The sequence below is a fragment of the Myotis lucifugus genome, unplaced genomic scaffold (assembly GCF_000147115.1).
Source record: "Myotis lucifugus unplaced genomic scaffold, Myoluc2.0 scaffold_729, whole genome shotgun sequence".
NCBI classification, from domain to species: domain Eukaryota; kingdom Metazoa; phylum Chordata; class Mammalia; order Chiroptera; family Vespertilionidae; genus Myotis; species Myotis lucifugus.
In genome coordinates this window covers 118,086-130,006 of record NW_005871777.1, presented here as the reverse complement: position 1 = coordinate 130,006, position 11,921 = coordinate 118,086, and the positions used below count along the sequence as shown (strand labels likewise).

General features: G+C 52.4%; 1 protein-coding gene across 1 annotated transcript; it reads left to right on the top strand.

Moving 5' to 3' along the window:
• The first annotated feature begins 86 nt into the window (after window positions 1-86).
• On the top strand, window positions 87-9,553 carry LOC102427209 (arachidonate 15-lipoxygenase-like). The gene is made up of 14 exons (XM_023746767.1): window positions 87-232; window positions 1,819-2,023; window positions 2,351-2,432; window positions 2,524-2,646; window positions 2,807-2,910; window positions 3,092-3,252; window positions 3,907-4,050; window positions 5,416-5,625; window positions 7,652-7,738; window positions 7,836-8,005; window positions 8,184-8,305; window positions 8,869-8,969; window positions 9,097-9,264; window positions 9,374-9,553. The coding sequence occupies exons 1-14, from the start codon at window positions 98-100 to the stop codon at window positions 9,551-9,553; spliced, it is 1,992 nt and encodes a 663-aa protein (XP_023602535.1). The 5' UTR covers window positions 87-97.
• The last annotated feature ends 2,368 nt before the right edge of the window (window positions 9,554-11,921 follow it).

Sequence of the window (11,921 nt, the reverse complement as noted above, 5' to 3'; positions counted from 1 at the left end):
CAATTTCAAACAAGGCTTTAGGGGGCGGGTCTTGAGCCCTTTTATTAGGCACCTCCACTCTCTTCCCCTCAGAAGGCAGGAAACGTCTTTGTGGAAGATGGGTGTCTACCGCATCCGCGTGTCCACGGGGTCCTCGCTCTTCGCGGGCTCCAACAACCAGGTGCAGCTGTGGCTGGTGGGCCAGCACGGGGAAGCCGAGCTCCGGGAGCGCCTGCGGCCCATGCGGGGCAAGGTGAGCTGCGGGAGCTGCCCCCCAGCCCGGAGGCCCTCACATTCCTGGGAAGAGACCAGTTGGGCAGAGCGTGGCGCACAGCAGGAGCTCAATAAATGTTCGGGCCATCTGACTTCCGTGGGATGGAGAGGATGCTCCTGCCCGCCCTCCTTCACAGAGCTCTCTTTATGCAGAGATCATGAAGGGGCTGTGTGTCTCTGGTTTCCTCGATTTTATTTTGAGAGGAGGGGAGGAGGGAGGGAGGGAGGAAAAGAGAGAGTAAGGGAGGGGGGGAGAGATTGATTTTGTTCCACTTACTTATGCGTGATTGAGTCTTGTATGTGTCCTGACCGGGGATGAGCCGGGAACTTTGGGGTGTCAGGACACGCTCTAACAAGGGAGCTACCTGGCCCGGGAAGTTTCCTCCATTCAGAAACCCTATTTCAAACCTCTCCCACGAGGCGGGGCATGGGAGGTGGGGGTGGGGGGAGGAGAGAAACTAAGAGCTGAATTTCCTGGCCCATTCCCCTCTCTCATCACATCTACCTGGTTCTCCCCGGGCTCCTGTTACTTTTTCTTCCCCATTTCCCATCCCCACATTTCTGTCGCCCACCCAGCTCTTTCCAGAACCCTCCAGATCCCGATGTCTGTCCTTCTGACGCCTCAAAGGAACCTGACCAGAGGAGATCCTCCCTTTCCCACCCCCACATCTCTCCACTTGCCTCCCCCCACCCCAATCCCCCAGGGGTCCCATGAGCTTCCAGCTCTGTTTGCCTCCAACCAAGAATCCAGCACTGTCAAATCTGCCTCCTGGACATTCCGGCTTCCAGGTCCGATTCCCGCCCCGCCCCCGACCACCAGTGTCCGCGTGAACCTACGTGGCCACCTTCAGCCTCTTCCCTGCCCAGCCGCTTCCTCTCCTGCCCTTCCAAGCCCTCCTGCAGCCAGATCCACATCTTCCAAATACACCCCAACCCCTAACAAGCCCCTCCCCGCAAACATTTGAATGGCTTTTGCGGTTCTCAGGACCGAATTCTTGGATTACCCTTCAAGACTGTTCACCGTCTAGTCATGCTCATCTCCCACACACTCTGTGCTGGGCACAGCCTCCTCGCTCTCGCTTCCTCTCCCTGGCATCATTTCCCCAACCTCCCCTCTCTCTCACTTTCCCTGGTTAAACCCTTCACACCTAGAGGTCTCCGTGCACACCAAGCTGAGGGGGCGCCTGGGTCTCTAGGCTGCAAGTGCCTGGTCCACAGTGTATCTCCCCATGCAATGGTGCAATGGTGCGCTGGCCCGCGGCGGTGCCCAGCGCCCAGCTCAGTGCCCAGCACCCAGCTCAGCGCTGCGTTGGATCAGTGACTAAGAGGAGGAAAGAGGGCAGGAAGGAGTGCATCTTCCCTCCTCCGCCTCATCTGGGCTGTAGAGCTCCACAGCCCATTATGGGGACTTGGGAACACCTGGTTGGCGCCCCCCTTTCTCTTTTTGGCTCCTTTGGCGCTGCTTCCCAGAGGCCCAGCAGAAGGGCCTGGGCAGGGATTTGGGCTCAGTTCAGTCCCCCCTCCAGGCGATCGCCATGGATGCTGAGCTGCTTGTGTTGCCTGCAGGAGATGGAGTTCCAGGCGGACGTGAAGGAATACCTGGGGCCGCTGCTGTTCGTGAAAGTGCGCAAAAAGCACCTCCTACAGGATGACGCCTGGTTCTGCAACTGGATCTCCGTGCAGGGCCCTGGGGCCGGTGGGGACGAGTTCAGGTTCCCCTGTTACCGCTGGGTGGAGGGCAATGGCGTCCTGAGCCTCCCCGAGGGCACAGGTGAGCGCAGGGTGGGGTGTTCGGAGGCTTCTGGGGCCCAAGAGAGGCTGGGGGTGGGGGAGAGAAGAGGGGACAGGGTGTGAGGGCAGGAAACAGAGGGCTGGTCTTCTTTCCTTTCCAAAGAGGTGGATTGCTGGAGTTGGTGCACAGGCTGGGGAGGGGCCTGATGCTGAAGGGTGACCCCTCCCCCGCAAGGGTGTGCTGAGAGGCACCCCTGGCAGGGATGGGGAGGGGAGGGGGATGTGGGGGAGGGGGATATGAGGGGGGGGAGGTTCTCAGGAGAAGCCTTTTAGTCCATGCCCTTGTCCGCGGCCTTTCCTCTTCTAGGCCGGACATTGGTAGAGGACCCTCAAGGCCAGTTCAAGAAACACAGGGAGGAGGAGCTGGAAGAGAGAAGGAAGCTGTACCGGTTAGCCTTACCCCACCCTGTCCCCTCCTGACCAGGCAGTGAGTCCTGGCCCTTCTGGGCATCAAAGCCTGATTTCATTTCTGCACCACAGATGGGGTAGCTGGAAGGATGGGCTGATCCTGAATGTGGCTGCAGCCAATTTAGGTGACCTGCCGCTAGATGAGAGGTTTCTGGAGGACAAGAGAATTGACTTTGAGACTTCATTGGCCGAGGGGTGAGAGCAGTGGGGGCTGGAGGAGAGGGAGGCATCCTGGTCCAGGGGCTCCTATGAACTGAACAGGAACAGGGCTGGATTAGCTCAAGGGGGGTGCTTATAGTTACAATGTGTGTTTTTGAGACTAACTGTCAAACCCTTCGCCTATCCTTACCTGAAGCCTGGCCAAATTAGCCATCAAAGACTCTCTAAACGTTCTTGTTCCCTGGAATGATCTGGATGACTTCAACAGGATCTTCTGGTGTGACCACAGCGAGCTGGCTGGTCAGTATACCTATCCCAGAACTTCTCCCAGGACCCTTACCACCCAATATAGGGAACCAGGGCTGGGAGACCTGAGGTCTGGTTCCTCTGGTGGGCTGGGGGCAAGAGGGAATGGTTTGGTGGGGGTTAGAAGAACCAGGATATCAGATCTCACAACCTGCTCCACAACTGCCACCCTCAGTGAAGGTGCGGGACTCCTGGAAGGAGGATGCCTTCTTTGGGTACCAGTTTCTCAATGGCGCCAACCCCATGCTGCTAAGGCGCTCCAGTCGCCTTCCTGCCCGCCTGGTGTTCCCTTCTGGGATGGAGGAGGTGCAGGCCCAGCTGGAGCAGGAGCTGCAGGTATGGACATAATGGCCCAAAGGAGGCCACACAGTGAAATGGGAGTGTGGTCAGTGTTTATGCTGCTCTGGGCCCCACTATGAGCCCAATTTGCCCCCAGATGCAAGAGGGGATTCTACAGGGGAAATCTTGAGTGATCCTGGAGGTGTGCAACCGCATGGCCTTCCTCCTCGACTGAGAAAAGCATATTGTGGAGGAAGAGTGTGTGGTGGGTGATAGATGCAATCAAACTGAAGAAATAACTGGGCCTCGGTGCTAAGGATTTGGGGGAGTGTGTAGCAAGAGAATGAGATCAGGGGTGGGCTTATTAATCAGGAGTCAACAAGGATCAATTGATGGGTTGGGTAGAGAGAATTCATGGATTATAGGGTGAGACAGACTTGGGTTTGAACCCTGGCTGTGCTGTTTATAAACTGTGTGACTTCAGGCAAGTTACCTATCTTCTTTTATTATGTTTCCTTTTTTTTAATATAAACCTGGAGTTAATTCAAGAGCTTGAAAGACTTATGTGAAGCAATAGCATGTGATTCATTGCCTGTTACAAAGTAGGTGATGGAGATAGGTTAGTTTCCTTCTTGTTCTTCTTCCTTTGGGCAATCAGGGTGGGAAGAAGATGCCTTACACTGATAGCCCTCACCCTCTGCCCCCATCCAGGGAGGCACGCTGTTTGAAGCCGACTTCTCCCTGCTGGATGGGATCAAGGCTAACGTCATCCTATGTAGCCAGCAATACCTGGCTGCCCCTCTGGTCATGCTGAAGCTGCAGCCTGATGGGAAACTCTTGCCCATGGTCATCCAGGTGAGATGGCCCTCTCAGCCCTTCACGGAATTTCACTGAGGATTCACTTGTGCTAAAGCACTGGAGGTGGCAGTAAAGGAGGCAATGGGCAAAGGCAGAAAGGTGCGGTCTAGCTGGAGAGAGAGACGGAAAATCTAAATATGCTCCAGTACCGAGGAAGTACCTGAGGATGGAGATAGTGTGGGAGGGGTCATGGGAGGTGGGGTGGGCATCAGCCTTGGCGAAGGAGCAGGACCTCCTCCCAGGGGAAGATGGGTTGGGCAGAGATGGGGTGTGCAGAGTGTGAGAAGTTAGATTGTCAGTGGACAATTGGGCTGGTGTGCTGGGGGGTAATGTGAGGTGAGAGGGCCCAGACTGTAGCGGGTGGTGGATGCCAAATCAAGGTGTATGACACAGGAAGCTGATGTAGGCTGTTGTGAAACATGCTATAGGCACATTCTTTGGGTCATTTTGTTTCGGATGGATCAGAGAAGGGAAATGTTAAATCTGGAGATTAGGGTGTCATGTTACAGCAATTGCCCAAGATGGGGGTAATGGACTCAATTGTGGGCAATAGCTGTGGGGGTGCAGAGGAAAGCTAGGTGGGCATGCAGAGGAAAATTAAACTGGCCTGGAATCAAGGAAAGAGAAAAGGAAGAGTTAGGCAAGACACCTGCAAAAATAGGACAAATAAAGAGGAAAAAATGCTCAGGAGGGCCTTTGTCTGGGCAGTTATGAGGTAACTAGAGGCCCAATGCACGAAATTTGTGCAAGAGTAGGCCTTTCTTTCCCCGGTTGCTAGCACCGGCTTCCCTCTGGCACCCGGGACCCGGGCTTCTCTCCAGCCACTGGCAGGCACCCAGGACCCGGGCTGCTCTTGCAGCCCCTGCTTCGTCTGGAAGGTCATCCAGAAGGACGTCCGGTCTAATTAGCATATTAAGCTTTTATTATTATAGATGGGGAGACACTCAAATTGTTTCATCTAGCTAGTGACTAGCTGAGAACTGGAGACTTAATCAGATGAATGGGGGTGGTGTTGAAAGATTAGAGAGAAGCTGAACTTTCTGAAAAAGTGTGGGATAAAGGAAGCAGAGGGTTTGAATCTTGTCCACACTGAGGGGAGTGAAAGGGCAAGTGGAGGCCAGGAAGTCGGTAGAAGAGGAGCTTGTGCGGAAGGCCGGGCAGAGCAGCTTGTACAATGTTAATGCACTGAGTGGGTAGGAAAGTCAGGAGAAGAAATAGTGGCTCCCGGGAATAGCAGCAGTGAGATGGAGAAAGCTAAGCAAATTTGGGGAAGAAGGGAGCGGTTAAATATGCAAAAGGGGGGGAATCTGCTGGGCACCTGGCCACTCATCCTCTTTCCCCCACACTCTATCCTCTCTCCAGCTCCAATTGCCACGCATGGGATCCCCACCACCACCACTTTTCCTGCCCACGGACCCCCCGATGGCCTGGCTCCTGGCCAAATGCTGGGTCCGGAGCTCTGACTTCCAGCTTCACGAGCTTCTCTCTCATCTTCTGAGGGGACATTTGATGGCTGAGGTTATCGCTATGGCCACCATGAGATGCCTTCCATCGATACACCCTATCTTCAAGGTAATACCTTATCCCCTTCTCTCCTGCCTGCCTCTCTGCCCCATGGCACAGTCCCGTCTCTGGAGGCACCCTCTCTGTGGAGTCTCAGGGTGTGGGGAAAAGCCAACCAATGAGAGACAAGGGAGCAAGAGAGTGAGGTGTCTTGCTCTGCATTTTCAACAGGTGACATCACCTCTCAAGGAGGTGGGAATGATTCATTGGCAAGGAGGGGGGTGAGGGGGTGGGATATGAGATGTGTTGCTCTTTTTATGTATAAAACACAGATAGATGAACATACAGTATATAGACAGTGCACACAAATGACTGAGGATTCCATCGCAAAAGGGAAGACCAAGCAAATACATAGAAGACTTTTCCAGCCAGTTTTGACCTGTCCTAAAATAGTAACACACAGGCCAGTTAGACATGCTCAGGTCCACAACAGTGGCCTGTTTTTTTTTGTTTTTTGTTTTTTGTTTTGTTTTTTAACAGACAATTTGAACTGAGTATTTACTTATTAACTTTTCTTCTTGGGCACCTCCAATGGGGCAAGAACCATTCTAGATAATTGTGCTAAGCCAGACAGAGGTCCTAATCTTTGGGGATTTTCATTTCCATTTCGGGCTATCGGACAATAAAGACTGTATTATGACAGATCAGCGGTGATAAGTACAATGCAGAGAATCCAAGCAGAGCGATGTGATGTGGAGTTCAGACTGAGTGGCCAGGAAAGGCTCCCTTGTTGAGCTGACATAGAGAATGAGGCTCTGAGGAGCCGGCCTTGAGATGATCAAGGTGCACATTGTTCTGGGCAGAGGGAATAGCTGAGAACAGTGCAGTGGTCCCAAGGCAGGAGCAAGCATGGCCTGTTTGAAGAACGGAAAGGAGGTGAGTGTAATGGCCAAAAGGGAGAAGAGAGGAGAGGAAGTTCTGCAGGTAGGCGGGGTAGAGCATGCATTCCAATGGAGGCAATTAGACCCCTCCCAGGGGGTGAAAGTGGGTCAAGACCATGGACGAAAGGGTCCCAGGTTCAGTTCTGGTCAAGGGCACATGCCCAGGTTGCAGGCTCGATTCCCAGTAGGGGGTGTTCAGGAGGCAGCTGATCAATGATTCTTTCTCATCATTGATGTTTCTATCCCTTTCTCCCTCTCCCTTTCTCTCTGAAGTCAGTAAAAAATAAACACACACACATATATATATACATATATACACACACATATATATAGTACATAACAGATATAGTATAGTGTAGCATTAAAATTTCCCGGGGGCAGGAGAGAAAACATTATCTGAAAAGGCTCTGTATAGGAGTGATAATGAAAAAGGTTGAGAAACATTGAACTAGAACTTGAACAGTCTTATTAGTATATGAAAAGAAAAAGAGAATGGTTTCTTCCATTATCATACAGCAACTAGATAGAGGCCCAGTGCACGAATTCATGAATGGGTGTGGTCCCCCTGATTGGCCTGCAGGGATTGGGCCGAAACCCGCAGTCCAATGCTGCCTGCAGCTCCTACCTGCCTCTCACACTCATCCCAGCCCCACAGTGACTGCCAGGGGCTTGGGCTCAATCAGTTCTGATTAGGAGAGGCTCATGCTGCAGCAGCAGCGCTTGCCAGCCATGAGCCCTGCCTCTGGTGCCCTCCCAAGGGGAGTGGCCTGTGGGATTGGGCTGAAACTGACTCTCCAACATTCCCCTAGGGATCCCGCATTTTGAGAGGGCACAGGCCAGGCTGAGGGACCCCAATGGTGCATGATAGGGCCAGGGGGGGACTGCGGGAGGGCTCCAGGATGTGTCTGGCCCTTCTTGCTCAGTCCTGATTGGCTGGACCACAGCAGCAAGCTAACCTACCAGTCAGGCTAAGTCAATGGTTTGTGGAATGAATTACAATTTGACCGAACACTCTTGGTGTCGAGGGACCATTGAACTTCATGTCTCTGCTTTTCCTGAAGACCTGGCACCTTTCCTGTTCTTCAGCTCCACTTTCCTGCAGGGACTTGCCGCAGAGCTCTCCTGACTAGTTCTTCCCCGCTTTCTTCCTCCAGCTGATAATCCCCCACCTGCGTTACACCATGGAAATTAATGTGCGGGCCAGGAATGGGCTGGTCTCCGACATGGGCATTTTTGACCAGGTATGCAGAGAGAAGGGGGCTCCTGGAGCTCATGCTCCCTCTGGCTCTGGCCTCTGGTAGGTGGAGTTGCCTGACCCTGCCCATTCTTGCTTCTCAGGTGGTGAGCACCGGTGGGGGGGGCCACGTGGAGCTGCTTAAGCGCGCTAGAACCTCTTTAACCTATAGATCATTCTGTCCCCCTGATGACCTGTCTGACCGGGGGCTTCTGGGAGTCAAGTCTTCTTACTACGCTCAGGATGCTCTTCGGCTGTGGGAAATCATCTATCGGTGAGGCAAGGGGAAGGCAGGGCTTGGGGGGAGGGTGGGCGGTCAGGGAGTGGCTTGAGAGAACAGGTGATCTGTGTTGGAGGGCTGGGTGCCCTGACCTGGCCATGTGGGCAAGGAGCAGAGGGCCTGGAGCTCCCTGTCAGCTTCAGCTCTCTTGGCCCAACCCCTTGGCTGACAGCTATGTGGAGGGAATTGTGAGTCTTCACCATAAGACAGACAAGGTGGTGAAAGAGGACCTTGAACTGCAGACCTGGTGTCGAGAGATCACTGAGATTGGCCTGCTAGGGGCCCAGGACCAAGGTGAGTTGAGCCCCTGCCCTGAGACCTCCAGTGTGGAAGATTCCTCCTGGGAACATCCCCAGAACCCTCCCTGCTTCTATGAAACTCTCCAGAAGCATGTCCAACCCCTATTAAAATGCCCATGGCCTCTTCAGATTCTTATGCAAGAAGAATCCCTCTAGGTCCCAGATGCAGTGGGACCAGTAGTTGCTCAAAAATGCTTAACCACTGGCTCTCTGGGGGAAAAAAAAAGCCCTGATTTTTAGCGTTTGCCCATTTCCTTGGTGTAAATATTTTCACCATAGCTACTGTTGTGATGTCAACCAGCTTGCTAAATACCACAACATTGAACATAACTGACACGTGTGAGCCAGTGTGAGCCATACCAGTACCCCATTGAGTAGGAACTGCCCAGGAGATCTCCCTGTTTCTCCCACCACAACTCATGCTCAAGTCAGTTCCCACAATAGTTCCTCAGAGTCCTTGACACACTTTCTTCCCTCTCGTATTCTCCCTGCTCAGCCTTTCTGAGCTCTGTTTCTGTTCCTGGCCTCCCAGCTTCTAACTCTCCTTGCCTCTTGCAGGATTTCCCATGTCCTTAGAGTCCCGGGACCAGCTTTGCTACTTTGTCACCATGTGCATCTTCACCTGCACTGGCCAGCATGCCTCTGTCCACCCGGGCCAGGTACTTGTTATAGGGGGGCAGTGGGCATTTGCACCTGGTGTGGGGGCGGGGTTGGGAGCTGTGTGCAGGTGGCTAAGGGGTTTTTATGTTTAGCAGACTTTGATTCTGGATATCTGCCCCTTCTTAGCTGGATTGGTATGCTTGGGTCCCTAATGCACCCTGCACAATGCGGCAGCCCCCACCAACCAACAAGGATGTGACACTGGAGATGGTGATGGCCACACTGCCCAACTTTCATCAGGCTTCTCTCCAAATGTCCATTACCTGGCAACTGGGCAGACCTCAGTCCGTTAGAGTGAGAGCCGGGTGGCCTGGTCCCTGAGGAAGGGGGCAGCTGTGGGGAGGTGTGGCGCTCCAAACTGGGGTTCATAAGGCTCTCAGCTGCTTTTCTCTCTCCATCTCAGGTGGCTCTGGGCCAGCATGAGGAGGAGTATTTTTCAGGCCCTGAGCCCAAAGCTGTGCTGAAGAAGTTCAGGGAGGAGCTGGCTGCCCTGGATAAGGAAATTGAGATCCGAAATACAAAGCTCTATATGCCCTACGAGTACCTGCGACCCAGCAGAGTGGAAAACAGTGTGGCCATATGAGCATCCCCGGTCTGTGGTTGTTTCAGCATCTCTTCCCCCAACCCACAGCCCCATCCCTTAGAACAGTGGTTCTCAACCTGTGGGTCGCGACCCCTTTGGCGGTCAAATGACCCTTTCACAGGGTTCGCCTGAGACCATCCTGCATACCAGATATTTACATTATGATTCATAACAGTAGCAACATTACAGTTATGAAGTAGCAACGAAAATAATTTTATGGTTGGATCACAACATGAGGAGCTGTATTTAAAGGGCCAGAAGGTTGAGAACCACCGCTTTAGAGCTTTCAGTCTTCCTCTCACAGCCAGGCCCCTTTCTATCTCCTCCCTCCCTAGAGAGTCCCTTTTGCTTTGTGTGTGCCCACAGTGAACACATTGTACTCTAGAGGCACCACCTAGGAGCCTCATTTTCCCTTTATTCCTTCCACTTACCTATTGTCCTCCCTTCCTCCCTCATAACTGGGTTCTCCCAAAGGGCAGTTAGTAGTCACATTTCTATAAATGGTTTCACTGGACGAGGCAATAATACATATTACTCCACATGCTCATCATTTTGAGTTTAACAATAAAAAAAGATATGTTAGACTAATGAAAGAAATGAAATTAGATAAAACTATCCTAAATCAAACATTGGCCAAAGAATATATAGTACGTCTTTTTAACTCAGTGGGATTTCACACGTCCTGAAGCCAGACACAACACAGGGCAGACCATGGTCACCGCAGTTCTGAAGATTTTCACTTTGTTGCTCACTTAGAAAACCACACGTGGAAGTAAAGTGGTTAAACCCAAGAAGCTGCTCCCAGCTGGAGGGATTTGGCCTTGGGGCTTCAGTCTGAGGGGTCCATACTTACAACCCATTTGCAGTTCACCAGCCGGGATGCTCAAATAAAAATAATGAACTGGAATGATAGTAAAAATCTCAAGGTTATTTTAATGAGTGACAACAAAGGAACCAATACACTCCAACTTCTGTATCTTATTAAATTTTGGAAAAATAAACTTGGAACTTTCTTTCTTTCTTTCTTTCTTCCTTTCTTTCTTTCTTTCTTTCTTTCTTTCTTTCTTTCTTTCTTTCTTTCTTTCTTCCTTCCTTCCTTCCTTCCTTCCTTCCTTCCTTCCTTCCTTCCTTTCTTTCTTTTCCAAATATATTTATATTGATTTCAGAGAGGAAGCTGCCTCCTGCACACCCCCTACTGGGGATGGAGCCCACAACCCGGGCATGCGCCCTTGGCCATAATTGAACCCAGGACCCTTCAGTCTGTAGCTGACACTCCACTGAGCCGAATCAGCTAAGGTGGAAGTTTGTTAATATGATCATCTGTGGATATATCCTATCTAATAAAAGAGAAACATGCAAATTGACCATAGCCCCAAACACTTCCCATTGGTTAATCAGAAGGATATGCAAATTTACTGCCAACAAAGATGGCGGCCGGCAGCCAGACTGCTGAAGCGAACAGGAGGCTTGCTTGCTCCAGTGATGGAGGAAGTCAATGTTCCCCGCCTGCCGCTGCCAGCCTCTGAGCTCTAGTCTAAGAAACAATGTTGCAAATATAGAAGCTAAACAAAACCCAAAAACCTGCTTTCAGCCGGCAGCGGGCTCAGAGCTTAGAGCGGCAGTGATGGCAACAGAGTTTCAATTATAGAAGCTAAACAAAGCCCAGATATCTGCTTTCAGCAGCCGAGGCCTCAAGCTGGAGCCAGCCTCAGAGCTAAAGCCGGCTCTCAGCTCCATTGACAGCCATAGAAAGTAAATAAATCCCAGAATTAAAAAAAAGAAAAGAAAAAAAGGAGAGGCTGGAGCTTCAGTCACCTGCCAGCCTGAAAACGGCCCTCATCCCCTCATCCAGACTGGCCAGGCACCCCAGTGGTGACCACCACCCTGATCCAGGACACCCTTCAGGGCAAACCAGCTGGCCCCGACCCATGCACCAGGCCTCTATCCTATACTACAGGCAGGGCGGGACAGCATGAGCTACCATCCGGGCCCCGTGTGCAGCCCTGGGACCCCTATGTGCCACCTGAGTCCCCAACCGGGACCCCCGTGCCGCCTAAGCCCTGCACTGCTAAGCCCCGCCCCCAGCTGGAACCCTATGACTATTGGTGAGCAGGAAAGTGCCGCTGAGCCCTGGGTCACTGTGGTGATCCGGCCATTGGTAAGTAGAAAAGTGTGGCCTGTAAGCAGCCCCCAGCTGTGACTGATCAGGGAGCAGAAAAGCCCAGCCTGAGGGCAGCCCCCAGCTGGGCCTGCTCCCCCGTCGCCACGGCGATCCTGGAGCAGGAAAGCCTGGCTTGCAAGCAGCACCCCGATCCTGGCCATAGCTCAAGGGAGAGTACAGACTTCAAAAATACAACTAAAAGACGGA